This window comes from Delphinapterus leucas, chromosome 19 (assembly GCF_059928025.1).
Source record: "Delphinapterus leucas isolate spDelLeu-1000000601 "Yukka" chromosome 19, BTC_Dleu_Yukka2, whole genome shotgun sequence".
NCBI classification, from domain to species: Eukaryota; Metazoa; Chordata; class Mammalia; order Artiodactyla; family Monodontidae; genus Delphinapterus; species Delphinapterus leucas.
The window spans coordinates 45,902,170-45,930,012 of NC_143147.1; the positions used below are offsets into that span (position 1 = coordinate 45,902,170).

Consider the following 27,843-nt stretch of genomic DNA (forward strand, 5'->3'; position numbering starts at 1 on the left):
CGCTGGGCTCAACAACTGTCCAAGCATCATCCTGTTTTATTCTCAGAACAGTCTCAAGAGGGGACACCTTTATTGTCTCCATCTGACACGTGAGGAAACTGGGGCTCAGAGAGGTTGAGGAATTTGCCCACGATCATTCAGCTCATGCACAGCAAAGCTTAGACTTGAACCAACCTCTGTGGAATTCCAAGGCATTGCCATTGATCATGAGGTTACCTGGCAAGGATATCTCCCAAACTCCCTGCCCCTAAACATGCCCATCCTCCGAGATTCTGAGCACCCCCTCCCCAATTCCCATTAGGAGTTAGGTAAGGCTGTGGAAATGACTGCTACCTTGGGGACGTGGGGTTTTCACATTGGGTTGAGCTTTTGAGATCTTGGCAAAAACACTGTTCACAAAACTCCTGCTTCTAGTCCCAAGTCTAGCTGTGGAAGCTTGAGTGCGACCCTTAACCACGGGACCTCAGTATCCTCGTGACCACTGGCCTTGGCCTTTCCCCTCCCCCAGCTGGGTAATGGGCTGAACCCTGAACCCTGCAGACTAGCCAGTTTGCCACTCTGACTTGGCCACACTCCCCCATCTCCACCTCCATGCCTCAGTTTCCCCCGGGCTTCTGGGGTGGCAATTCCTTGGATAACAAACCAGAATGAAGGTAATGAATATTTATGGTGACAAAGCAGATTTTTTTCCCTAGCTTGTGTCCTAGTAATTATGATAATTAGCTTCACTAGTGTGATTCCAGAGAGCTGTTTGGAAAGATTTTTCATGGGGTGTGTGGGAGGGTGGAAACAAGGCCCCTTACCTCTCTGTCTGCTTCCTTCCCACTCCCCAAGCCCAGGGAGAGCTGAGTGGTGAAAAGATCCCGTGAAAAGGTCACGAAACCACTTCCCAGAGGTGCTGGCCTTGCCACCCAGGTGATGGTGGGGGGAAGGGAACAGGCCCCTACCCTTCCATACCAGGGATGGTTGGGGGTGGGGCGCCATTCTTTCTCAGGGACACCTCTCACTCACCGAGAGGTCTTTATTCTGACTCTCGGGCCTGCCTAAGTCCCGAGTAGATCTTAGTCTCTTTCTCTTAATACCTGTCCCTCTGTCTGGCTCTGTCACTGGCCTCTTGGTGACACGGAAAAAGGGCTGGATTTGGAGTCGGTAGCCTGGGGTTGAATTCTCAGCTCCAGTGACCAAGCCCTCTGAAGCTCGGAGTTCTTATTTAGGAGATGAGGCCACAGTCCCTGCACCTGCCACCTCACAGGGGGCTCTGAGGATTAAGCAGGCAGCAGACGTGACAGCGCACTTCAGCAGCGACGCTCAACCCAGCAAGACTAATCCACAGCGCATGCAAAGCACCTGACGGGGTCAGACAAATGAGGAAATGTCAACTTCCTCATCTGTAAAATGGAGACAACGGCAGGATCCTGGTGAGGATTAAATGCACCAGCACATAAGAAAGTGCTCAGAGCCGGGACTGGCACATAGTAAGTGCTGAGTAAATATTAGCTATAAGTGGTAGCAATTAAATTATTAATCATGAATGGCAGTGATTAAACATTGCTACTTTTTGCCTCTTGTCTTCTGTCCTCATAAAGTCTTGGAACTTCTGAGCTGGAACAAGAGATCACGCGGCGTTTCTCAACACCAAATGATGGGAATTTGGGGTGGAACGATTCTTCGTTGGCAGGACTGTCATTTCAGGGTGCCTGTTATCTACACCCTACCCCCCAGCAAAATGCCGGTAGTGCTCCCCTAGTTCTTGTAAAAAACAGGACCACACTTTGCCATTTCCAAATGCCCCCTGGGAGAGGCGGCATCACCCTGGGTTGACGACCACCCATTTTAATGATGAGGAAACAGATGCCCAGGGTGGGGCTGGGGGGCCTCATAGGGAATGACTTGCCCAAGATTTTAAGTGTTAGTAAGTGATAGCACTTGACCTTGGATTACCTCCTGACTCCTCATGACAGGTGCCTTCTGCCTGTGTCTCTATGGGACTTTTTCTGAAAGCTAGAACTTCAGACCAAGCAAGTCCCCTCTCTGGACTCCCCCCACCCATTTCCCCAGGATCCCCCATCCCCACAGGGGCCTGAGGAAATCACTCACGATGATAAGGAGGATGAAGTAGATGAAGTTGTAGAAGGAATGAGCATCCATCACAAAGTACATGATGTCGACCCAGCCCTCCAGCGTGATGACCTGGGGAGGTTGCAGAGGGGCAGGCTGTTTCTGGGCCCCCTAAAGCCCCCTGCAGTCTCCTCTAGAGGTCCTGACCCCATCCCAACCCCAAGGACAAGCACTGCAAGCCGGGACTGTGTCCTGGGGACTCTCCCAGTGCCCAGGCTGCCCCACCTGGAAGATGGCAATCCAGGCATAGCCGATGTTGTCGAAGTTGATGGCGCCCTTGAAGGGGTTGTGCTCCCCTGCAGAGCAGTTGGTGTAGTACTGGTTCCAGTTGACACAGGTAGTGTTGCTGGAGCTGTTGTAGGCCTCGTAGTCCAGGCCACAGGGCGGGCCGCCACCCCCGTCCCCGCGCAGCGTGGGCACACTCCTGCAGGAGCGCATGCCGTTCTCGCGAGGCTGGGAGCAGATGAAGGGGTTCTCATCCTCGTTCTCGGTCTGGTAGTAGCGCTCCAGGTCCACGCTCAGGGGGCTGCGGAGGAAACAGGGATGAGGCTGAGAGCAGGGTTCTCGGGGGACAGGGCCCAGGAAGGGAGAGCTGGGTGGATGAACTGAGGCACACAGGGCGAGCACTGGGAAGGGGCAGGGATGCATGGGTGCAGATGGGGTGCGCCAGGAGCATGCAGATTGAGGGTGAAACTCCAGAGTCGGGACGTGGGAAGTCTCCATCCTAGAGCAGAGGTTCCCAACGTGGCTGCACTTTAGGCTCACTGAGGAGCTTTTAAAAATCCCCACGCCCAGGCTGAACCCCACACCCATGAAATCGAAATGGGCAGTGGGGAGAATGAAGGCCTTGCCGTTGTTTAAACTCCCCAGGTGACTCCTTTGTGTAGCCAAGATTGATAACCAGATATGTCACTAATAAGAGAACAGATATGTCACCAGCAACAGGAACTGAGGGAGGTCCCAGCCCCACAGCCACTCCCAGGTCACCTCCCGGCCCATGTGCCACTCACAGGCTGAAATTCTCGGGCAGGAAGCATCGGTTACGAAGCAGCCCTGCCCACAGCTGGACGCCAACGATGCCAAAGATGAAGAAGACGAAGAAGCACAGCAGCAGGACGTTGCCCAGCATGGGCAGCGTGTCCAGCAGCAGCGTGACGAGGATCCGCATGCCTGTGGGGGCAGAAGCCACGCTGGGGGTGCCAGGCTAGCCGGGCTAGGCTGGCTGCCAGGGGCCTGGCAGCACTCCCAGAGGGGGCCCACCGGGGCCTCTGAGGCTGAGACAGCCCGGCTCAAGCTGGAGGGAGACCAACAGACACTGCTAACTCTGCAGGCAGCCCTCGCAGCCCCTAACCCCTACCCACTATCCCTCTTGGCCTGCCCACACCAGTCAGAGCACAGTACCACCAAGGATGAGCAGAGTGGCCGCAGTTTCCAAAGCATTCTCCAGCACCGCATCCCACTTAACTCCCCCAACTTCATCGCAGAGCTGATATCACCTCAATTTGCAGATGAGGGCTGAGGCTCAGAGAACTAACATGACTTGTCCAGTACCACAGAGCTGCTAAGTGTAGGTGCCAGGACTTAGACAGGCTCTCTGCTTCCGTATCCCACTCCCCAATACACACACACGCACACACACACACGCACTCCCACACTACATCCTAATCACCTGGCCCTTCTAAGTTATAGACGCCAAAGTCATTGGGGAAACCAAGGCAGAGAACTCCAGCAAGGGCGTTAGCAGGCAGGAATTTCCCTTTGAGAGCCAAGCCCTCCGCAGGGGCCAAGATGCCCTGCACTTCACCATGGTGCTGAGCGCCCTCCCTGAGTCTAGTCTCTGCTTGGTCCAGATCCTCACATCAGGACCTGAGGACACACAGGTGGCCGTCAGTTAACAACCCCTTCCACAGGGAAAGCCACCACAAACCTGCCCCTAAGATGCTGTTAGGGATACTGCCCTCCCTCCCCACTCCAGATCTAGGACGTCTAAACTAGCCCCCAGGCCACCAAACCCTTGTCAAGCACACAGACCTCTTGGGGCTAGTTTGGGCCCCCGAAGTGACACTCGTGGCCCCCTGACCCCTCCAGGGAAAAAGCTTCTAAGCAGCTGCCAGCCACTGCTCCTGGCGACCGAAGTGGCCCTGCCCCGCCCCTGCCGCTCAGTCCCTCTCCCCTCTCCCCTCCCAGCCCCCTTCAGCGCCTCTGCGCTCCCGCTGAGATCAATTCCTCAGGGTTTGCATTAAGGGAATTACACCGGTAGTCAGAGGCCTATAAATCTGCCAGCGATCACCTGGGGCGCGAGAGGAGGGAAGACATGCCCCTCATCTGGGGTTCCTGTTAACACCGACAGACACCAATGCCTGGAGGACACATTGAGCAGCTCTGCCCACCCAGACACGCACACACACACACACACACACACCCCCCACAGGCACACACACAGGCACACAGGCACACGCAGCCAAGGGGGCTACTGCTACATCAGACACTGAGCCCCAGAAACATGCCCCCACCCCCCCACTCCTGGGATGGCAGTAGAGGCCATCTGCAGCTTGTGTAGGTTGGGGAGTTGCAAAGGGGGCCTGAGAAAGGGTGGGGGGCGGGATGCAAGGGGAGCTGGAGCTGCCAAAGCCTGGCTGGCTCAGAGACTAATGCGGTTTAATTTAGATAATTGTCCCAGCAGTCAGTCGCTGCAGAGGCTTGGAAGGGTGTGGGAAGAGGAAGGGGACACAGCGGGAGGATGAGGTGTGCAGCGGCCTTGTCTTGAGAGAAGTCATGCTCGGTGTGGCCGCTGCTGTCTCACCAAAGAGAACCAGACCGCATGAGAGGCGGTTCTGGCTAGAAAAGGCCATCCCACTTTGCACCCACTCCTCCTGGCCTGCCAGCCTCTCCACCCTGCTCCCACCGCCCCTATTCCACCGGAGGGAGGGTGATCTAGCTGAAGGGAAGGGGTCATCTGAGACATTCCTGAGACTCTGACCTAAAATCAGGCTGAAATGAGGGGGAAGTGGCCGCAGCCCGGGTGGGGGCTCCCTTGGGCTCCAGCGACCCAGCTCCCCACTGAGCCCTTGTCTCAGGGGGCCTGCCTCAGTGTTCCAGGCCCGCATGAGGCCTGTGAGTGGCCAGGAGGTAGGGGTGGGGTCTGAGATTCCCATATCTCCTCTTGGGGTTCTCCGCCCAGGGGCCGAGGGCTGAGGGGTCACTCACTGGGCACCCGGTTAATGGCCCTGAGCGGTCGCAGCACACGGACTGTCCTGACAGCTGAGAAGCTGACGTTCTGCAGGTCCAGCGAATACTCCAGCATCCTGCAGGGAGGGGCCCAAAGGGAGGCCCTTTGAGTCTGAGGCCGCCGTGGGGGTCAAAAGAGGTCAATGAGGAATCTTGCTGTGGTGGGGCAGGAATCCTCCCCCTCCACCAAGGGACCCTGAAAAGCCAGCTCTCTCCCTGGGGGCAAGGCCACCCCTAAGCCAAGGACAGACTCCTTATCAGACAATGAACAGAGGAGGGTGTGGATGGAGGGGCCTTGGAATTCAGAGAAGTACTGGCTCAAGCGCTATAGGACAGCCCCGGACCCTTGGTGGACAGCCAGGGAGAACGTAGCACTGTAGATGGGCTGGGGGAGGGGGCCGAGCCTAGAACTGGCCCTGGGGAAGGGACCAATCTGATCCGCCGCTCTCCTGCTCCAAGCCCAGGCCCTCACCCTGCAATGACGATGAAAAAGTCAAGCCGGTTCCAAGTGTCTCCCAGGTAACACTTTTTCCCAAAGATGCCCAGGGCCACCATCTTCACCACCATCTCCACAGCGAAGAAGGCAAAGATGAAGTCGTCAAAGGCCTGATGTGGGGACAAGAGGCTGCTGAAACTGAGAAAAGGGTGGGGGAACAGTCCCCTACCCCACCCCCACCCCCTCCTCTGGGCTCAGGGCCTCTCCAGAGAAGGTGTCAAGGTTATAAAAATCAGAAGCTGCCCCCCTCGTCCCCCCACACACATGCTCACCTGCAGAATCCGGCAGCGCTGGGAGTCACAGGCGATGTCTTCACACGGCCGGAACATGCCCAAGGTCACACAGTTGAGAAGGATTACCAACATGCTGATGCGCTCAAACCAGGTACCAGGTGGTCAAGGAAACATCTGGCCAGGGTGGAGTTGAGCCCGGGCCCCCACGCCCTGCCCCAGCACCTCCCACTGCTTGACCTGCCAACCCCATCTGAGATGTAGCCAGGTGTAGCCGGCTGGCTAGTCCCAGCTCGGGTCATCTCACCTCTGTTCCCAGCTTCCTCTTCTGTAAAGTAGGAAAAGCCACAAATACCCTGACTATTTGCACAAGCCATTTGGGGGATGAAATCGATCGTGCCTGTGGAAATGCCAGGCGCCGAGAGCTTGCTACTGAATCTGAATCTTATTCTCCCTACCTCACAGGGAAAAATGTGAGAAGCAAATGAGATAATGTATGTGAATGTGTGACACAAACCTAAAGTCGGATCATGCTTGCCTTACAGTTTACCAAGCACTTTCACAGCATGTCACATTGGATGCTCACAACAGCCCCGAGAAATATCCGGGCTAGATCACCTTCTTCCCCAGAACCCAAGGAAACTGAGGCCCAGAAGTCGTGTGCTGAAGGTCACAGGAGAGACCCAGATGAGACTGAGTTTTCCAAGCTTCTGATCTGAGATAGCAGCTTCCATAGCTGCTCAGGCTGCAGGGAAGGGGTTGTCACGATCGCACTGGCCCCAGACAGACAGGCTGAGGCAGACAAGCACCACAGAACTGGAGCCTCAGGCCGCCTCTTCCCCAGCCAGCCCCTGGCCTCTCAAAGCCCTCACATGGCCTCCAGACACATTCACACAGTTAAATAATGATGACCCACTACACACCAGGCCCTGTGCTGGACATAAGCCCCCAGCCTGTGCAGAGCAGACAGTACCCTGTATACAGACCATGCCACCATCACACCTTCTTATGGCTTCCAGCAAAGCCCCACCCTCGACCAACAAAGACTCTGTTTTGCAACAAGGGGGAGAGAGGGGTCTTTCTAAACCCTGAGTCTTTCCACAGAGTGGATTTCATTAAGGGGCTCACTTCCAGCCCATCTACAGGAGAATGTAGAAAATGGCCTCTGGACCTTAGAAAGTTCTGGGCACCAGACTCACAGATAAGTGACCAAGCATCCTGTTTTCTCAAGGAAAACATGAGAGGGTTGGAGAAGAGTAAAGAGGTTAGAAACAAGCAGAGAGTGGGGGGCCAGGGGAAGGAGAAGGCCTTGAGGATGGAGGTAGGGAGGGTGTCATGGCAGCCCACAGCACAACCCACCAAGCCAGACTCAGTGAGACAGAGAGCGTCCAGAGCAGATGGAAACTTCCTGTCATAACTCCACTTCTAGAGTGAGAAGGCTTTGGCCAGGGACCCAAGGACTTACCTTGAAGCTGATCCCAGCCATACCCCATCTCTGTCCTGAACCTCAGACCACACCCCCTCTCCGGGAGCCCACACTCAATCACCTCAAAGCCCTTCTACCCCCTCCTGTCACCCAGGCCCTTTTCCCTCAGACTCACATCCCTTCCCACCAGCAGGTATCCTAAATTCCCAAGGCACTACAATTTCCCTAATCTTACATCCTCACAGGAATAAGAGTTAAAAAAAAAAAAATTCTAGGCTTTTGGGGTAAATTGATGGAAGGGGGAAATAAAAAGAGCTCTGTTTCCATGGAGCTGTTTTCCTCAGTGGAGCCGGAGCCCAGTGGACCTATCCCCAGAATAAGGGTCAGCCGGGGGTCAGCCTGGAAAAAAGGGGACAGGGAGGGAGCTCCTTTGGGACCATCGTCTGAAAAGGGGAAGGACACGATTACCTTCAAGAACTGGCCTGCTTTCCCCAACCTAGCCCCCTCCTCTCCTCTATAGGGAAGAGGGTTCTGGAGGGGACCCATATGAGCAGGGGCATGTGGGTAGTTCTCCTGGGAAGGGGGGCTCCCGGGACAGCTGTTTGGACCCCTGTAAGGGCAGTGTCATCTGTGCCCTTGTCTCATCTCCCTCGCTGGGGCACGGGCACTCTGTTACACCCAAGCCCCTACAGAGCTTTGAGCAGTGCCTGGCGTGTAGCAGGTGACCGCTACATGGGAAGAGCGAGTGAATGAAGAGTCAGTCAGCCAATCAGCCTCGCCGCCTAGAAGCCAGAGGCATCTGCCCGTCCCGTTTCCCCACCTTGTTTGCTTCAATAGCGAAGAAAGGATGACGGGTGTGGGGGGGGGGAGTGACACCATAAAGGTGCTGTCCCTCTGTCTGTCCCCACCTTACACATGCTCACACTGAGGCTTCTTATAGCCAGAGTCTGCCTCCAAACAACCCCACCTCCAGCTCTTGACCACAGAAACCCCTTCTCAAGAGCCCTCTTGGCGAGTCACCTTACTCCCGGGTACATCCTGCTGCTCTCACCTCTCCCCTTCCCCTATAGGTAAACATAAATGGACAGGGAAAACACCAAGGCACAGAAAAATTTGGGACAATCTGAATTAAGGAATAATTAATGAGGCGGGGGGGGTCTTTCACCCTTCTCAAGGTAGGGCTCATTTCCTTGGGAATATGGCCGTATGTCACTGTGCCATGTTCCTCTGTTGCCATAACAACAGGAAGATGTGTCACCAGGTGGTGTGGATTTGTTGCCATGGTAATTAAAGGGACCCCCCCCCCACATATGGACTCCCCTTGCCCAGGCTGCTGTCTTGTCCTCACACAGGGAAGGGTAAGCGGGGAGACTCACAGGTTATCAGCTTGGGGGGGAACCATGTGACAAATCCCCATGGCAACCAAGGGAATGGGGGACATTGGTTGCCATAGTGACTATGAGAGACCTGTGCAGTCACATGTCTACTGTTGCTATGGTGACTGTCCGGGCTGGAGTGGATCCCAAAGGGGGAGGTGGGTAGGAGAAGGGAGGATCTTTCGTCTCCCCACAACCCACCATCAAAAGCAGAGAAAAAAGGAAATGGCAGGGTGAGGAACCCCACTTCCATCCCTCCTCCTCCTCTCCCTCCAGGAGAGAGAACTAGAGCATGTTATCTGAGCACTTAGTCCTCTCTGTGGGGCTTTATCTAGAGCCCTTGCCTAGTTGGGCAGCTATAAGGGAGAGGAAGGTAGAAAGAGGAGGGAGGAGGGCTGGACCGCCTCCAGGGGCATGGGGGCTCAGGGCAGAGCATGACGGAGAAGGGAAGCAGGCCCCCCAGCTGTCCCATTCTCTGCTAGGAGCCTGCTAATCTGAGACCTAAGAGCGCTGAAGAGGTAAAGGGCCTGGACCCAGGAGTCCTGGCCTCCTACTACTCATTGGGAAGGTGGGGTGCTTGCCTCATTCACCCCCGGAGAGACTGGTGTTTATGGGATTCAGCATTCCCCAGAGTGAGGTGAGATCTAGGGGCTCAGGAGGGGGCTCCTGCTAGGGAGGCTGAAAAGGGGATTCCCCCAGCTGAGCACCACCACCACCACCACCACCACCACCCCCCACTCAACTCCCACAATCCTGTTTCCCGGTGGTCTGCCCGCTGCAGACCGCTCCAGAGTGTGGGTGTGTGGGGAGGGAGGTTTCCAGCTGAACTGAAAACTGCAGCCCGAAGAAAGGCAGCCAGCCCCACCCAGAGACAGAGACAAGAGACACAGAGACACAAGAGAGCTGGAATCTTTGGGAGGGGAAATAGGCCAGAAAGCTGATTCAAACGTCTGTGACTCTGTGTGTGTGTGTGTGTGTGTGTGTGTGTGTGTGTCTGCGTGTGTGAGCAGTTGTGTCTGTCGCCATCCTGGCTGAGGCAGGCAGGGCGGGGTGAGAGCTGGGGCGGGAGCAGAGGCAAGGGGTGAAGGGGGGCTGTGCGGTGGGGGTAATCCCAGGAATGGCTCCAACTGGCACTCTCCGTGACGGGGAGTCCCCTGACGGTTCGGTGGAGCAGAGGGTGTATGTGGCCGAGAAGGAAGGTGGGCCTGGACAGAAAGAGTGCCAGGAGGTGTTCTGGCTCCCTCAGCCCAGTTCAGCTTTCCAGCCCCAGCCCTCCTCCCCAGAACTCCCTCTGGAGAGCCTTGGGTTTGAAAATGAGAGGAGGGAATTGGTGAGGAGACAGGAAGAACACCCCCCTTCCATTTCCTCTGAGGACCAAAATGGAGATTTCTCCCTAGGTAAGAGAGACAGGGGAACTTGGGACACTGGGACGGTGGCGAGGAAAGCGCCAGAGAGTCCGGGTGCCCCCTCCCCTCCAGACGCACACACTCTCAGAGACGCGCAGCAATCACACACTCTCACTCCTGGAAGCCGTTGGGGCTCCTGCTGTCCAGGCCTCCCCCTTCTCCTCCCCCCACTCCCGGCAGGCCCCCTTCTCCCCCTCTGGCCCCCTTCCCACTCCCCCTCTCGGCATCCCAAATGCCAGCCTGTGATTTCCAAATGAGAAAAAGCTGTGCTGGGCTCGGAGCTTGGAGAAACTCCTACACAAACTTCCAGATGTGACACAACAGCCCGGGAGGGAATGCTCAGGATCTCCTTCCCGGGAGGGGAAACGCACTCCCTCACACTTGAAGAAACACATACTGCAAAGTCCAACACACTCCCTCCCCTACAGCCTGGGAGGAGGGGCCTTTCTGACTCTGACCATGAACCCCCAGTCTCCCCAGTACCTCTTCCGAGCCCCTCCTTCCTTTTGCTGCCATCCCTCCCTCCCCAACACACACACACACACACACACACACACACACACACATACACTCACACACCACTTCCCACCTGGGTCTAGATCTCCTCTCTAGGAAACCTGGTTTCTTAAAGAGGCTAAGAGAGGAAGGGGCCGAGAAGCACGCCAAGAAGAGCCTAACTAGCTTCAGTTCGTTGAGGGGAGGTGTCCTTACGTCCCTCAGGCCCAGAGGTGCAGCCAAGGGAAGCCTCGCAGATACCAAAAAGAGAGAGGGAAAGACTGAGGTCCAAGAGTCAGTCCAGAACCCCTCCGGCAGTGAAAACACAGGTTCCCCTTGGTACATGGGTGTGGTGAGAGCGGTGAGGGCACACCTTAGGCAGCCCCGTTGCCAAGAAATTGTTCTCCACCCATCCTCAGCCAATCCAGGCTCAGCGGGCTGTCCAGACCCAGTGATGCTAATGCCCCTTACCCCAGACTCCCACCACCCTAGAGGTAAGCCTGCTCCCCCACTCCCAAGATGAGCACTGGGCCTCCACCTCTCTCCTGTCATTCCAGCCCTCTCCAATTGCCCCCCTCAGAACACCTCAAGGAAGGAATCTGACCCCAAACCATCCACTAGCACCTGAAGATAGAGCAGGTGGGGAGATGCTAGCCAAGAGGTCTGTGTTGTTTTGGAGGGAAAAGAGAGAGGAGATTTCTCTACACACAGTCCCCCACCACCACACACACACACCCCCGGGGGGCTCCTGAGAAGGAGGGGACAGGTCTGGTGCTTTTTAACATTCATGGAGAGGGTGGGTGATTAGCAGCAGAGAGGAGGGATGCCCTGAGCCTGTTCTTTTCAGAGACATTTGTTCCCCATCTCTACCCCTGAGAAAGTGGCCTGGGGTTACCGAGGGGGTGGGGGGGGTGGGGGCGTGGGGGGATGGGGGGGGCAAGATGTTCCAGCTCAGCCGGTCCACACACCTTGGAGGCAGCCCTCTATCTCTGCAGCTCAGAGAGAAAGGGAGGGCGGGGGATGGAGACAGCGTGCGACAAGGGGAGCTTCCTAAAGACCCACAGGGTGTAGAGGATGGGGGTTGGGGGGGGACCCAAGCTCGCATCCCTGCTTTGCGCACTAGAGGCAGCAGAGCTGCAGAGTGAGGGCGGTGCCAAGCTCCCCCCCCTTCCCCAAAGCAGAGTCCCGGTTGGGCTCTTAGGGGTTACAAGGGAGACCCGACGTCTCCCACCCTGAGTCCAAAAGAGCCTCTGAGCTGGGAGGAAAGTGCCAGGAGAAGCTGTCAAGACCGGGAATGGCAGCGTACCCCCCCCCCTTCCCTTCTGGCAGTGGCGGGACCTAACGCAGCCTGGAGCTAGGCATTAGTCAAGCAGTGCTTTGTGCTAGGGGCTAAGGGGGAGAGGCCGTGGGGATTAGGGGGCTGGGGTCTCCCATGCAATTCATGACGGGGCACAGGATAGAGGGCAGTGCTAAATCTATCTCCCTGGGATGTGGGGCTTGCATTCCACAAACCTATCCAAGGAGTACACATGGGGTGCTGGACCCGAGTCTTCCCCAGTGAACCGGCTCAGAGTCTCACTGTCCCCCCAATACTTTCTTGGAAGGCTGCGGTCTCCCATACCTGCTCTGTAATCAGGCGGGAGCACTGCCATAGAAAGGGGATGGGTAGCTTGGACCGGCTTAATCCCATCCCCCGCTTGCCAAAGCTCCTGCCAGCCTTTCCCTCCACAAGAAAAAATGTGGTACAAAACTCCCCAACCCAACCTTAAGCACCCCGCATTGAATAAAGAACTGGGGAAAACGGAGGCACTCTGAGCATTGGGCTCCTACTGAAAGGGTCTCTACCCCGGCTCTGGGGGCAGACGGCTTTCCTCCATCACATCTTTTTCTCATTCTGCACCCCTGACATCAGCCGCCGCCGGAATCTCCTCATTGTGCCTCCAAGCCGCGGGGTGGGGGTGGGGGGTTAGGACCTGGTCCCCGCCCCCCAACGTCTCCCTCAGGGGCAGTAAAAACGTCAGCCTCAAGGACCAGGTCGGGGCGGGTGCCGATGGGGTGGGGTGGGGGAATCAGACCCTAGAATCCACCGCAAACTTTGGAGCTGGGGCAGGAGGGAAACCCAGGAGATTGCGGTCCCCCCCCTCCCCCGTCCCCGCAGCTTCCTCCCCACCCCACCCCCCAAACTCGGAAACCAAACCCAGCTCGCTAACCGGCGGCGGGCGGAATACAGCTCCCAGGCTCCCGAAGCTCCCCACATCTGGAGGATGACGACCCTCCCCTGCCCACATCTGGAGAGCATCCAGCTGCACACCAGTGGGGCGCGTCTCCTCTCTTTTCCTGGCCTGGATCCCAACCCCCCAAGGAGGACTGAGGTGTGGGTACCGAGGTGGGGCTCGCCTGGGGTATCAGCCAAACCTGCTCCTGTCTCCGCTCCTACTCCGAAGCCCCCTACCCTCCTTTGCAGCCCCCCTCTCATCTGCCCACCTTCCGGGCTCACTTCTCCGACTCACCTGGCTTTTGGTCCCCTCAGGCGGCGCGGCCCGCCCCCCTGCGGCCCCCCAGCCCGGCAGTCGTGCCCCGGAGGATATGGGTTACAGACCGTGCGGAGACACCAGCTCCGCGGGCGGCTGTCCTGGCTCAAGTAGAAGAAAACCACCGGGGCCAGTGCAGGGTATGGCAGCCCCTCCGCCTCGGAGTCCACGCTGCCCGGGTCCTTTTCCGCCGACCCCGGCCCTGGCCGGCCCACGGCCCCCGACAGGTCGTTGAGCTGCATGAAGCTCCGGGGCTGTCCTGACTCCTCGGCGCCCGCTCCATCCTCCTCCTCGTCCATCCTCTGGCCAGCTGGGGCCCCGGGTGGTTTCGAGAGGGGCAAGGGGCGCCCCTCAGAGAAGGTGTCCTCACGCAACCGGGGGGCCCCGGCGGGGGCGCATCTGGGGAGCTCTAGGGCGCAGGCTGAGCCCCCGGGGGGGCCAGTTCAGCCCAGCTCCCCCTGCCCGCAGGGGCATGCTGCCCGCGGGGCGCCGGGTCGCAGGGAAGCCCCGCCCGGCGCGAGTCCCGCTTCCCCAGGGCTTCTGGGCCCCCCCGGGCCGGCTCCCCCTCACTTTGTTCCGGCTTCTTCGCTTCGCGCCCAGGCTCCGGTCGCCAGATTCGGCACTACCTTCGGCGAAGCGGCCCCAAAAGGGGGAGAGCGAAAGGGGGGTGGAGGGTGAGGGGGGCCGGGGAGGGGCGCCCCCTCTTCCCGCGGCGCAGCTGGAGCAGGATCTAAGGGGTCAGCATCGTCCCGGCTCCGCGCCAGCGGCGGCGGGGGGGGGGGAGGAGGAATCTCTTTGGGGGTGGGTTTGGAGGGGGTGGGGGGCGGCTCCCTTCTCCACCCGGCGGCGGGCTCACGGTCCAGGAGGGGCGGGGAGGTGGTGGGGGGCCGTCCCGGGCAGGGGTGGAGGCGGAGATGCCGCCGCCGCAGCCGCCGCGGTGGCTGCCGCTGCCGTAGCTGTCGCCGGCACCACTGCCTCCTCCTCCGGCCGAGACGCGGAGCGAGCAAGCGAAAGCGGCGGCGAGGAGCCCGGCGCACACCACAGCTGGATCCCTCACTCCAACTTCAAGCCTCGGCCCCGCCTCTCCCCAGCCAGCCTCGCAGCCAATCGCCGCGCGCCGCCGGCCCCGAGCCGCACTCCCATTGGCCGGCTGCCGTGGCAGTGCGGGCGGGGGCACCGGGGAGAGAGCCACAGCTGGAATCCGGTTCCCACCCCAAAGCCCGGGACCGCCCCTCTCCCCTCCCCTTGGCCCTGGTGTCCGCTCCCGAAGACTGGAGCCAATTAGACGGCTACCCAGACCGAACCCACTTTCTCATTGGCCAGTGGGGGCTCTGGGACTCCTCTGGGGGGAGCCCCAGGGAATCAGAGTGTTTGGCGCGGGGTCCTGGGATAGCGCCGCCGGCCCCCGGGCATCCTTTGTCCAAGACCCCAGAATTGGACCGCAGCCGGAGGGCGGGGCTCAGCTCTGGGCGGGCCCGGTGCAGAAGGAAGGCAGACAGCCCGGTGTGAGGGGTGTGACCAGGGTCCTAGAGCGAAATCCTGGGTCTCTACCCGATTAATATCCCACCCTGGAGTTGAGCCTGGGAGCGGGACTGAGGAAGGGGCGAGCGGAGCGGGATGTCCCGGGGGTAGGGCTTCAGGCTGGAGGAGGCTGGTCTTAGGAAAACGGGCGGAGCCCAGGGAAGGCTGAGGCATCAAGGTCTGGGCGTGGCCTCCACCAACCTCTTGAGCTTGTTGTTGCTCCTCCCAGGTCCATTTCTGCGGCTTTGACCCTAATCTCCTAACTCTAACCCTCTGACCCTGATCTCATGTTGACACTCCTGAGCTTCAGGAGAGGGCTTCGTGCTTGAACACGTGGCCCCAGGCAGGTCACGCCGGACCCAGAGCCCGGATCTCCAAGAGCAGCTGCGGAGCAGAGGGATGTTCCTGCGAGGGGACCTGCCAGGGTCTCGAGTGTGTGGGAGGAGGTAGAAGCATAGATCTGGGCTTTGCCGACTCTTAACCTGCAAAGTTCCACCAAGCCCCCACTCCGTGCCTCAGTTTCTCATTCCCGAGTTCCAAAATAGCTTAAGGGGAGGCTGTCCGCAGGACAGGAGATTGGCGGGGCTACTCTCCTTGCACATCTCCACCCTACCAGGAGCTGGTCCTCGATGGTCTGCTGCTACCCACGCGCGCGCACGCACGTGGACCCCGGCCCTCCTCCCGCCTCTCCTTCCTGAGTCCCCGGGATCTCTGCGCCCCAGCTCCCTCTTGCCGCCAGCTCTACCCCTAAAGGCTGTGGGTACCCGGGAGCGGGGTTCTGGGCGCTGGGGTGAAGTGGGGCGGGGAGGGCATCGAGGATTAAGACGTCGGGAAGCGCTTCCCCACCTCTGCGGGAGGTAGACACAACGGAACCAAGGAAGTCAGTTCCCTCTCCTGAGACTTCGGGGCCACTTACGCCACTGAGGAGAGGCAGAGGGATGGACCGGATGACCTCCTACACCCGCCATCCCCCCACCCCCACCCCCGACTCCCTGGCGTTTTTTGCTCCCCTAGGGCTGCGCCACCCACGGCTCCCGCCGAGTGGGGCGCGTGTCTCAGCCCCCTCCCGGGCGGGTTGCGGGGAGTGCAGTAGGGAGGGCAGAGCGGCTTCTGCCTCCTAGGTTGCCCTTTCGCCGAATCCTGCGCCGACTTGTGCAAATGAGGCCGGGCTCATTTGCATTTCATGCTAATGAGCAGTTCCCTTAAGTGCCTTTCTCTCCTGGCGGGAGTCTCTGCCCTCATTCCGCGTGTGCCCGCGCCAGTCTTGAACTTTCAGTGGTCTTCTGGGAGAGGGGCCTATTTATGGTTTGCCCTCGTGTCTGACACCTTCCCTCTCGCTGGTCCGCAGTCTGCCTAGTGGCCTGCCCTTCCCAGACAGGATCAAGAGGCCCCACGGCTGGCACCGTAGGTAATGACTCTAATCATTCCCTCTTAACAGAGGGGAAAATGAGGCCAGAGAGGCTTGCCCAGCCCAATGGTCAGGTTTCCTGATGGTCAGCAGGCCCCACACCTTCATCCACCATCCAGACCACCCCCTAACCCCCAACCCCCATCTCTGGGCTGAACTCAGTTCTAGAACATACGCAAAAAGGGAGGCAGATACATGCACCATCTGAGCAAATCATCCCAGTGCTCAGGGCCACCTGAGGCACCCTGACCCCTGTGCGGGACACCAGGAGATTCTGATATCCCTGTCAGAGATGCTCACCGTTGGCCTGAGTGGAGGAGGTAAGGAGGGAGACAGGACCCACGAAGAAGGCAAAGGGAGCCATGAAACCATCTTTAACTCCCACCCTCCAAGACTCAGCTCTGACATCACCTCCTCAGGGCGGCCTTCTTTGAGCAAGTATCACAGTGCCTACTAAGTGCCAAGGTGCTGAGGACACAGCACTAGATCAGCCCAGAGTCCATAACCTCAGAGCACTTGGCCCAGCCCGGGCTTATGTCTGTATTTGTAGGAAATGGTTCTCTTCCCCTCTAGGCTCTATATTCCCTGAGGGCAGAGACTATGTCCATTTTGCTCACCAGTTTGGCACATAGTAGGTGCTTAATAAATCTCTGTTAGATGAATAAATAACCTCAGGCAGACAGGGGGAATGGGAGGGATAAGAAATTCCTTTCTTTGGGTCGCAGCTGGTATAAGAGCTGTCTAAGATCTCCTCTGATTTTAGGGGAGAACACCCATATAGGTCCTGCTCCACCAGCCCCTCCAGCCCACTCCCATTTACACCTCCCTCACAGCCAGGATGGCTCCCTCAGGAACTAAGAGAATCTTCCCATAGGTGATGCTCTCTGCTCAGCAATGATACACTGTCCTATTTAGTCAACTCACAGCCTTGGGAGTTGGTGGCTAGGTGGGAGCTGGGAGTTGGGTGGTATTTTTTAGATAAGGAAACTGAGGCTCCAGGAGGTGATGAAATTACTTAAGTGACCGCCCAAACTATGAGGCCCTGTCTCCAATGGCCCTGGCCCACAGTTCCTCCAGGACAGTCCTACCAGCAGAACAAGAGGGACCAGCAAAGGAGAGGAGAGGCTGAAGACTTAAAACCCCACATCTGAGCAAGACTTATGCTCAGCCCTGCCCTCTTTAGAAAATGCAAGCACTCCCAAGAGAACTAACACTTTAAGGCCCTAACTCCTTCCTCTGAACCCATTTACTAAATCCCATTGTCAGGCGCATGCCTGATACCAGGGGAAGGAAAAGAGGAGACACAGAGCAGAAGGAAGATGGGATGGAGGGGCAGAAAACACCAAACGCACCCTCCTTCACAGCTGGACCTCCTGGGGGAAGAGGAAGGCTTAGTGGTCTTTACTGCACGCTGAAGACCCCAGAAAGAATGAGATATGTTGAACGGTTTCAGGCCAGGCTCTTACCCTCTCTGAGCCTTGAACATCTATCCATATGAGGCCAAAGGTACCTGCCTTGCCACCTCATTCATGAGGGTCAATGGACAAGAGGGCTTTGCAAACTGCCTAGACCTTTCCAAAGCCAGGGCTGGGGCTGCCAAAAAGGCCACCTGTGCTTCACCATGCTCCACCCTCCCTCCTTACTGCCCACCAGATCAGGCTCTGCTTGCCCAGCCCCCAGACTTCCTGGCCAGGCCGAACAGGGCCCAGCCAGAAAGGGGACGGCTGACCTTGCTGGCTGGAGCCCTAATCCTCCCCAGATGCGCCGGTGGCTTGCACCAAGGGCCCAGCTGCCCAGACCCAGGTCCCGTTGACCGTATGTGGCTATGATTGACAGTGTGCAGGGGGTGGCTGTGGTCCTGAGCAGACCTTGGAGTGATTCAGTCCAGTCTCCTAGCTCCTTCCAGCCCCGCTCCTCCCCACTGCTGATGTCCCCACAAGCAGTGGCCCCGTTCAAATCTCATCTCTAGCGGCCTCTTCTGGCTCAGCCCCATTATCCTACACTTGCCCTTCCCAAAGCATGCTTCCCAGTCCCCTCCCCCTGGTGAAAACTAGGTGGGGGTTCCAGGGCCTATGAAGATGTTGGGTGCCAAGGATGGGGCTTGTGAGTATCTCCCAACATTGAGGGAACAGGAGGAGATCACAGGAAGGCAGAGGCTTTCCCTAAAGCAGGAAGGACTCAGGTTTGGAGAAGGACTTCCAACCCAACAGATGCTCCAAATGAAAGAAAACTCTTTCCCTGGACTTAAGTGAAGGCAGGGGGATGGACCATATGACCTCCTGCAGGAAGGCTGGGGGCTGGACGGATACCCCAAAAGAAATGTCCTTGGTCCTGATAAGAGCAGCTCCCATAACGGACCAGAACATATGCAAATTCCATGAAAAATAAAACCTTATATGAAGCATCCCCCTGCCTCTTCCCCAGCTTAAAATTGGAGGAGACAATGGGAAGGGAGGGCAGGCCCCTTTCTTAACCCTGCCTGAGGGCAAGGATTGGCCTTTCCCCTCCCATGCAAGTACACACCCACACCACTGGTGGTCATTACTGGTCCCCTGACCCGAGCTTCACTCAGGTTGCAATGACCATAGAGCGGGGCAGAGTCAGCCTGGTGACCTTTGAAGGTGAAAGAGGAATCCAAGGAAGCAGAGGGGGCAGCTAGGGGCTCCCAGAAAAGGGGACCTGGGCCGCTGGCTCCCATGCTGGAGCCCGAGGCCCCTCTCTTATAAGCAAGGCTGAGGCCCTGAGGTTCCCGCAGGACGTTGTTAGGTTTATTCCAGGGTAAGTGGGTGCCCATGGTGGGGCAGCGAGGACGGCCGAGGTCACCTGGTGACAGTGTGCTCAGGGGTGGCCGCAGGCTCTGCGGGGCCCTGCAGGGCCTGAGTCTCTGGCCAGCTGGGAAGCTCCACCTTCCGCCCCAGCCCAAGGTCGGGGAGGCAGTCACTGATGTAGCAGTTTCCGTAGTTCACAGGGCTCGGTGATGGGCATCGAGCAGGCCTGGTTCTCACACACGTAGGCAGTGGCCTGGTCTTCTAGCCGTCGCAGGGTACGCAGGAAGGGCAGCTGGCGGGACAGGAAGCTCGAGGGGTCCCCATCGGCCAGAATCAGCACCTGGGAGAGTGGCAGAGAGGGTCACCTGGGGGCACTGGGACACCGGCAGGGCCCACTAGTGGGTGTCTTCTCCCCAGGCCTTCAAAGGAGCCGGAGATACTGGGGAGCTGAGGAGGGGAGGGGGCCCTGGCAGGGGAGGAAGAGGGTGGGGCCAGGCTCACAGACCAAACCTTGTTAGGGATGTAGATGGAGTGGACACACTGCAACAGAGCCTTGGTGTCCTTGGCCTGGGGGTCTCCACAGATCACGATCTGGCCAGAACAGAAAGGTAACTCCAGTGGCAGGTGCAGAGGGGCTGGACCCAGACCTGCCAGGGCTTCCCCATCCTCCTGCCAGCCACCCTATATGCCTAAGAAGAAATGGGGACTCAGCTCAGCATCCCCCAGACCAGCTGCCAGGAGGCCGCATCGCATTCACTGCTCAGCAGGTGAGAACACGTACACACACACACACACACACACACACACACACAGGCAGAGATATATAGGCAAACATGCAAGTATAAGCAGGCTAGCCTGAACGCGGGGCACACTCACTCACTCACACCAGCACACACTCAGAAAGGCAGGCACACAGTCACAGGCCTCCACTCCAGAGTCACACACACCAGAGGCACACGCACAGCAGTAACACATAGAGACTTACACACAGACAAGCATATGTCTGCACGCACTGTACCGCTGACCCAAATACACCGACACCCAGAGAATCACAGAGGCACACAGAAGCCTCCGAGAAACACGTCAGCAACCACAGGGACCCATATTTAACCCCTTCCTCTGACAGCCCCAGTCACAGGCCCTCACACAGGTACCTGTCCGTGCCGGAGGCCTGCTTCAGACACACACTCACACAGACTCCCCCACCTACACAGAGCAGCCTTACAGACATTCCCTCAGAGATACCTATGCACACACTCACACAGGGCCACACATTCATGGACCTGAGCTCTGGGGACAGCCCCAGGGACTCCACTCCATGTCTCTATTGCAGCCCCGGCTCCCCTCCCACCCAGGGTCCCTGCCCAAGTGCCCCACCTGCTTGAGGGTCTGCTGGTGGGCTGAGAGGGCGCGGACCATCTCAGGCAACGCCACGGGGACACGGCGCATGCGCTCAGAGAAGGCGGCCAATAGGCACACACACTTGTGCATCCAGTCCTTGTGGCCTGTGAAGCCGTGCAGCCGAAGCAGGTTATGGGCTGACACGGAGTTGGCGCTGGGCTCCGCACCATCCTGGTCTGCAGGGTGCATGGGGGGCAAGCGCTGAGAGGGAGGGTCATCGGGTCCCAGGACCCTGCTCCAGGACTGCGGCCAGGGCAGCTGGAGGGATGGGGTAGAGGAGTCCCTGCCCGCCGGCTCATGCCCCAGGTCTGAGAGTGTAATGCTGACCCCAGCAGTTACTGACCCTTTGCGCGCTCACACGCATCCTCAACTCCACCTGCTCCAGGCTGAGCTGTTGGCTCCCAGGCTCCCCGATCTCCCTGCTGATACCTCCATCGCTACCCCTCCCTCCGTCTCCCTCACCTCCCACTTTTAATCCATCGTGAATCTGCAGGGCCTGTGACCAGAATAGATCCAACCTGACCACTTCTCCCATCTCGTACTTCTACCTCGTCTGGGTCTTTGCTGACGCTTGCCTGGACCAACACCACTAACGGTTTCGTACCTGGCCGCCCTGTTTCCCCTGCCCCCATTCCCTTCTCCACCGTCGGTCCGAGTAACATTCTTAAACCTAAACCAGAGCAAATCACAACCCACTCAAAACTCACCAGAGCCTTCCACTCCTTGCCACACCTACAAGACCCTGCAGGGATCCAGCCCCACCTGGGCATCCTCCCCTGACACGCTGACCTCTGCCCGCCCTGTCCTCCAGGGCACAGGCTGCCCACTCAGAGCCTCTCACAGGCTGTTCCCTCCACCTGAAATCCCTCTCCTGCTCCTCCAGGATCACACGGCCCCATCTTGCCCTCCAGCCCTTGGTTAAATGACTCCCCGGCTCAGCTGGGCCCCACCGTTGTTCTCTCAGGGCCCTTTCAGTCATTCAGCTAACGTTTATTGAGCACCTAATTATGTACCAGGCCTGCGCTAGATCCTGGGGATAAAGCAGTGACAACATCCTGCCTCCAAGACGCTTACATTTGAGTGGGGGGAGAGACCATTAACAGACCAGAGGTGTCAGGTGATGCTAGATGCCACTGAGAAAAGTCAGGAACAGGGTACCTGGTGGGCAGCTCCTACTTCTCCAAGGCACTCACAGTTTTAACTACGTATTTGTGTGTGTGTTTTTGCTTTAAATGTTACCGTCTGTTAGTTGTCTCCCTTACTGAACAGTAAGCTTTATGAGGGCAGGGATGAAGCTGGCCTTGTTCAATCTATCTAGGCATGCCACACTGCCACTAAGCATGCTCACAGAATAGCTACATCAATCTTCATGTCAACCATGTAAGGGAATGCCAACATTAGCTCCATTTTGCATATTAAGAATCTGAGGGGACTTACCTGGTGGCGCAGTGGTTAAGAATCCGCCTGCCAATGCAGGAGACACAGGGTTGAGCCCTGGTCCGGGAAGATCCCACATGCCGCGAAGCAACTAAGCCCATGTGCCACAACTACTGAGCCTGTGCTCTAGAGCCCACGAGCCACAAGTACTGAGCCCGCGAGCCACAACTACTGAAGCTCATGCGCCTAGAGCCCATGCTCCGCAGCAAGAGAAGCCACCGCAATGAGAAGCCCACGCGCCACAACAAAGAGTAGCCCCTGCTCGCCCCAACTAGAGAAAGCCCGCACGCAGCAACGAAGACCCAACGCAACCAAAAATAAATTAATTAATTGATTCGTTAAAAAAAAAGAATCTGAGGCTCTGAAATGCAACGAGACCAGCCCAATGTCACTCGGTTAATGAGTGGTAAAGATGTGAGCCCAGGAGGGCCTGGCCCCTGCCCATGCTGGCCCTTCACCACCACACTGCACTTATGCCCCCCCCGGGAAAAACCAAGCCCCGGTTGGGTCCAGGACCCCAGGCCAGCTCCACATCCTCACTGACCGTCCTTCAGACGCAGGGGCAGGCCAGCCCCCAGCTCAGCCTCACTGCAGAAGTAGCCGCCACCCCGGGAGTCCCAGAAGAGCCTGTCCTGCGTGTCCTGCAGCCGCAGAGCCCACTCGAGCCACGCGCTCTCCTGTGAAGCCTCGTACAAGTCCAACAGGCCCCGCACCACGAAGGCGTAGTCCTCCAGGAAGCCCCAGCAGGGCGGGTTGCTGGGGGGACAGGCATTGGGGAGGAGACAGGACAGGGAGAGAGGAGCTTTCACAGAGGAGGCCCTTTTCACGTGCTTTTGTTTAACCCTCAAAATCTAGCTCTTGGGTAGGTCCCGTTAGCCCATTTCCCAGACGACCAAATGGTCGCAGGGAGATTAAGAGCTCATAGCAGGCAGAAAGCAGAGCCGGGACTAGTGCCCACCCGGAGAAGAGAAGAGGGGAAGAGAGAAAAGCATGGGATGCCCAGGGAGGCAAGCCTTCCTGGACTGTCCGGCCCCCCACCTGTGCTCCACGGTCCCCCCAGAGCCTGCATAGCAGGTCCGCATTAGGCGGCCACTGGCCACGTCAAACATGTGCTGCTTCAGGAACCTGGCACCACTGACGGCACAGCTGATCAGCCTCTCCTGGCCCAGGACAGCCCCGGTCACGGCAAAGCCAGACACCATCAGTCCTGGAGGTAGGAGACACGAGTGGCTGTGACGCCGGCTGGGGCCCTCCCGGTATGTCCATCCCAACCCCCCAAGCTCTGACACCTCCCTGGAGCAACAGGGTAAGCGGGTAAGAGTTTGAGCTCCAGCGCCAGGCAGAGCTGGGCTCCTGTCCCTGCGTGGGACCTCGGGTGGATTACCGTAACTCTCTAGGCCTCAGTTTGCTCATTTGTAAATTAAGAACAATGAACCTGATAAAGGAAGAATTACTGTTTAGCAGGTGCCTGTCATACATAAGGGCCCTTATGAAGGGTAATTCTATAAACGGATCAGGCCTCAGACAGCCACCCCACCATTCCAGGCCGCCAACATCTTGCTGTCCAGGTGCGGCTTCGGCCGATGTTTCCGGGCCTGGAAAAGCTTCTCGAGGCCTGAGTTGAGTAAGGTCCGTACGGCCTCCACTTCCAGGCCAAAGCGGGCAGCAGTCAGCTCCAGTGAATACCGGACGGTCAGCACGTTCTGGCCCTGCAGCTCCCCCTTTGGGTCCTGAGGAAAACAGCCCTTGTCCGAAGGAGTCCACTTGCCTGTCTGGCTCCAGGACCCCTCCCGTGACCCAGCTGTCCTCACCTGACCGGGGCTGATGTTGCCGGCCTCCGTGAGCCCATAGTGCTTCATGAGGAGCTGGCCCGAGGTCAGAGGCTCGGTGGCGCCCAGCACGGGCTCGGGGAGGAGCTGCTGGACCTCTTCGACTGTCCACACGTAGAAGGCACCCTCTTTGGGCCTCATGCCCCGCTCCGGGGGCGAGTCCCCGTCCTCTGCACTGTAGAAGCCTCCAGACTGTGGGGAGGGGAGACTTGGCTGGCCCCAGCCTTCAGGGCAGCCAGTGGAGGCCCCGAGCCCTCCCGCAGCCAGACCCGCCTGCCTTAGTGGACACACACCCGGTGACTCAGGTTCCGAGCCACGTACTGCAGGATGCCTTTGGCAACTTCAGAGTAGAACTCATCACCAGAGATCTGATGGGAAGGAAGGAGGCTGTAAGCAGAGGAAACTAGGTACAAGGGGCAGTCAGCGTTCTCCCAGGAAGGGAGGGAGGGAAGCTGGGTAGTGGACATATGAGAGAGAATTAGGGGTGAGGTTAAGGGAGAGCCTCAAGTCACCAGGAAAACCCTGCAAAGGGGCAGCCAGGCGTTAGGTGGACAGGCTGGGTCTCTGCTCTGGGCTGGGATCAGGGGTCACCTGGAAGGCCTGTGAATAGGCCACCGTGAGCTGTGCCTGATCATACAGCATCTTCTCAAAGTGGGGGACGTGCCACTGGCGGTCTGTGGAGTAGCGGTGGAAGCCCTGTGCCAGGAGGAACATGGGGCTGGAGGCCGATCCCAGCTGCTGTCCCCACCCCGCTGCTGCCTGCTGCCCTCTCCAGGGAATGCCTAGCCCCCCCTCACCTGCCCCACATGGTCTCGGATGCCCCCGTTGGCCATCATCTTCAGGGTGTGCAAGGCCATCTGCTGGGCCCGAGAGCCATCCTGAGTCAGCCGATGGCTGAGCCAGTAGGAGAACAGGAAGCTCAGGATCACTGCAGACACCGAGAGCAAGCGGGTGAGAGACCGGTGAGGACAAAGGGGCCGAGATCTGGGTGATCAGGACTTTGGCCAGGCTAGGGTTAGGGGTTCACTCAACAGGCAGTCTCTCTGGACAGGCTGAGGGTCAGGAGGTCAACCCACAGGACAGGTGATCGTTACCTAGGTCAGCATTGGAGGGTCCCTGCTAAGACCACAAGTCAGGGCTTCACTAGATAGCTACTGACAGACAGGCTGGGGCTCAGGGGGTCCCTGGCCAGACAGGAGAGTGGGAGGTTACTAAACAAGACGAGAATCAGGAGGTCACTTACTAGGGCAGGCTTCAGAAGGCCAGGCCGGGGCTGGAGCGGGCACTGACCTGGCGTGGGGAACTTGGGGGCCTCGGCGAAGCCGCCATACTCCTCATCGTGGCTCCCATCCAGTTGCTGGAAGCAGCGGCTGGTCGTGGTGGCAGTGGAGGGTGGCAGCTGGCGGTCACCCATGCTGATCTCCGACCGGGCCAGCAGAGCTGCGGTGACACGCTGGCTGGTTTTCAGCAGGGGACTCTTGTTCTGTGTCCACTATGGGAGGCAGGGGCAGACCTGGAGGTCAGCACCGTTCCCTCACCCTTGACCCCCCCGGCCCCCCACTCCCCAGCGCACACCCACCTGCTCCCGTATCCTCATCAACACTGTGCGGAAGCCAACTCGGGTCAAGCCATCCTCAGGGGGGAAATAGGTGCCCCCCACAAAGGGCTGGAGGCTGGGAGTCAACCACACACTCATGGGCCAGCCCCCACCACTGCTGGTGGCCTGGCGGAGAGAGGGCCAAGGTGAGGGCAGCGGCCCCACGTGCACGGGCAACCACTCCTCCAAGGGAAGACCATTCACCTGCACAAAGGTCATATACGCTTTGTCCACATCGGGCCGCTCTTCCCGGTCAACCTTCACGCTGACAAAGTCCTCACTGAGCAGGCGGCCAATCTCCTCGTCCTGGAAGGACTCCTTCTCCATCATGTGGCACCAGTGGCAGGTGGAGTACCCCACTGGAATGGGGTCACGGGGCCAGGGGGGACCAGTGACTGGTCAGAGGGGGGCCAGCCAAAGGGCCGCAGCTGAGCCAGAGAGGCCCTGGCCTGTAGATTCCTGGGAGGCCCCCAGGCCCAGGGGACCCTTCCCTTATCCACCACCACCCCCCTCACCTAGCCCAGGGAAGGTGGGTGCAGTACCTGAAAGGAAGATTGGCTTGTTTTCTTTCCTGGCCTTGTTGAAGGCTTCCTGCCCCCAGGGGTACCTAGGCCCGGCAGGGTGGGGCATCACTCACTAGCCCGGGCGGGTGTGGGCAGTGGGGGGGGTAGGAGGGGTGAGGGTCCAGCTGCCCCGGGAGGGCATCAGGAGAGGGACTCACCAGTCCACAGGGTTGTAGGCATGTTGCAGGAGGTACGGCGACTTCTCACTGATCAGGCGGTTGGGGACTTTCTGGGGTGTGGACCGAGAGCAGTTAGTCCGGCTCCCCTTCCCTCCAGCCGACATGGGCACTGAACTACCGACCGTCACGCTTCGGTCTTTGTCCTGGGAGGAGCTACCCCTGTCGTGGGCAGGCAGGTCAGGTGAGGAGTCTCCACCGCCTCCCCCTACACCGCCCCCAGAGGCCCACCTGACCCCAGCCTGCCCTCTGGCACCCCTCCTGGAACCCCCTGTTCCCAGGCCAACCCACCTTTCTGAACCACGGGGGAGACGGTGGCCTTTGCGCTCCCCCTTGTGTTTTTCGGGAAGTGAAGAAAGGTGGCTCATTGGGGGCTCTCTGCCAGGTTAGTCTCCCCCAACCTCTCAGACCTGGCGGTGGGAATGGTGATGACTGTGAGGTCAGGGCGAGTCACAGTGGGTGGAATGGTCCTTCCGGCTCCATTCTCTTCCCCTCACCGGGCCCCACCCCAGGGTGGCTGGGCTGGAGGTATCCCTCTGGCATGCCTGCCTGGGTGTGATCTGGGCAGGGAGGCTGCCGGCTGCTGGGTGTGGGACTGGGCCAGGTGAGGGGCAATGAGAAGAAACTCGGCATCAGGGACTCCCTCACTCAACATCCACCCACTGGGCACTTCTGGGGGGCCAGGTCCTGTGCCAGACACCCCATGACCCCCAAAGAATCAGAAACTGGCCCTGATCTCAGGGGGCTCAGCCTGGGACAGTGGCACTGTAGGGCAGGTCTAAGTAATGACAGGCCCCTGCGGCATTAAGGACTGTGACAGGCCAGCCCAAGGTGCTTTTGGACAAGGACCCTTGGCCCAGCATTGGGGTTCAAGGAGGGCTTCCAGGAAGTGGTGTCAGAACAGAGTCCCTGGGGCAAGCTAGCCCTGCAGCTGGAGGGGAGGAAGGGAGGAGGGGGTTACTGTCTGGGCCAGGTCTAAGGAGCGGACTCAGGGAAGTAGGCACAGGGTCGGGGGTGGCGAGGTGGCCGGGCAGGCACAGGGGACCAGCGCCGGGAAGACTGGCCCAGAGCGGCCCCTTTGCCCGCGCGTACCTGCGGCTCGCGGCGAGGCCCGGCGCGGAGCGGGGCAGCAAGAGGCCGCGGCACCGCCAGGCCCGCGCGCCCTGCATGGCTGCTGGCGGCCGACCGCCCGGACGCCGCGGACAGGAAGGGAGGGCGGGAGGGAGGCTGCGAGGGGCGGGCCCAGGCACCCGACAAGCCGCGGGTGCGTCTTCGCGGGGACCGCAGGCCACGCGGCTGGTCTCCGAGCGCCGCCCGGTGGTCGACTGAGGGACTGCAGACCGGAGAGGGGGACACGAGCCTGTGCACAAAACTGGGCCGACTCGGCTGGATCTAGACCAGCTGTGGGGGTTAACCCTCCTGAGTAGAAGATGGAGGGCTGTGAGGATGCCAGGGCCGTGGAAAGCTCTGAGCCGCCTGTCATTTTATCCAACCCTAGCCCGTTTTACAAATGAGAAATGAGGCGAGAGGCAAAGGTGTGGCTTGTCCAGACCCTCCAAGCCAGGACCTTCGCCTTTGCTCTGCCCACCCCCGATTCCCCAGGGCCTCAAGGTCCTGCTCAAACCCCACCCCCTCCAGGAAGCCTTCCCTGAATAATAATAACGAGCCAACTTTATGTACTATCAGGTACTTTACACATGTCTCATTTGCTACATTCAGTCAACATTTGTTGAGTGCCCGTCGCCTACCAGGCACTCTGTTAGGTACAACGGTGGGCAGAGGGAGACCAGGCTCCTGCTCTCGTGTTGCTCACAGTCTGATGAGGGAGGCAGAAGCC

General features: G+C 58.9%; 2 protein-coding genes across 4 annotated transcripts in view; both read right to left on the reverse strand.

The window, feature by feature from the left end:
- Positions 1–14,035, reverse strand: part of CACNA1G (calcium voltage-gated channel subunit alpha1 G) — a 63,930-nt gene extending 49,895 nt beyond the window's left edge. The window contains exons 1-7 of the mRNA XM_089901094.1: positions 13,364–14,035; positions 6,115–6,226; positions 5,819–5,952; positions 5,326–5,423; positions 3,129–3,288; positions 2,344–2,644; positions 2,098–2,190 (exon numbers count right to left, since the gene is read on the reverse strand). Coding sequence (XP_089757220.1) covers positions 2,098–2,190; positions 2,344–2,644; positions 3,129–3,288; positions 5,326–5,423; positions 5,819–5,952; positions 6,115–6,226; positions 13,364–13,605 — 1,140 coding nt within the window. The 5' untranslated portion in view covers positions 13,606–14,035. The remainder of the gene's footprint in view (positions 1–2,097; positions 2,191–2,343; positions 2,645–3,128; positions 3,289–5,325; positions 5,424–5,818; positions 5,953–6,114; positions 6,227–13,363) is intronic.
- A 1,868-nt stretch (positions 14,036–15,903) lies between these two features.
- On the reverse strand, positions 15,904–27,632 carry SPATA20 (spermatogenesis associated 20). 3 transcript variants are annotated; one of them, XM_089901096.1, is made up of 17 exons: positions 27,099–27,632; positions 26,298–26,416; positions 25,989–26,059; positions 25,810–25,874; positions 25,472–25,626; positions 25,250–25,393; positions 24,961–25,162; positions 24,468–24,598; positions 24,262–24,366; positions 23,964–24,038; positions 23,653–23,862; positions 23,379–23,571; positions 22,880–23,048; positions 22,386–22,597; positions 20,381–20,580; positions 19,514–19,594; positions 15,904–19,343 (listed from the first exon to the last, which is right to left on the reverse strand). In XM_089901096.1, the coding sequence occupies exons 1-17, from the start codon at positions 27,487–27,489 to the stop codon at positions 19,173–19,175; spliced, it is 2,694 nt and encodes an 897-aa protein (XP_089757222.1). In that variant the 5' UTR covers positions 27,490–27,632; the 3' UTR covers positions 15,904–19,172. The 3 variants fall into 3 exon arrangements, with proteins under 3 accessions (XP_089757222.1, XP_022413798.1, XP_022413800.1); XM_022558090.2 differs by having other exon boundaries at positions 25,989–26,168; positions 27,099–27,187; XM_022558092.2 differs by lacking the exon at positions 26,298–26,416 and having other exon boundaries at positions 25,989–26,168; positions 27,099–27,237.
- Positions 27,633–27,843: the final 211 nt, after the last annotated feature.

Coding starts and splice junctions, on each gene's coding strand:
- SPATA20 (XM_089901096.1), bottom strand. CDS start 27,489: ATGACAGGCGGCTCAGAGCTTTCCACGGCCCTGGCATCCTCACAGCCC. Junction 24,367..24,467: donor TCCGAGACCATGTGGGGCAG/GTGAGGGGGGGC, acceptor CTCCTGGCACAG/GGCTTCCACCGCTACTCCAC. Junction 23,863..23,963: donor CTCGGAACCTGAGTCACCGG/GTGTGTGTCCAC, acceptor CCCTCCCCACAG/TCTGGAGGCTTCTACAGTGC.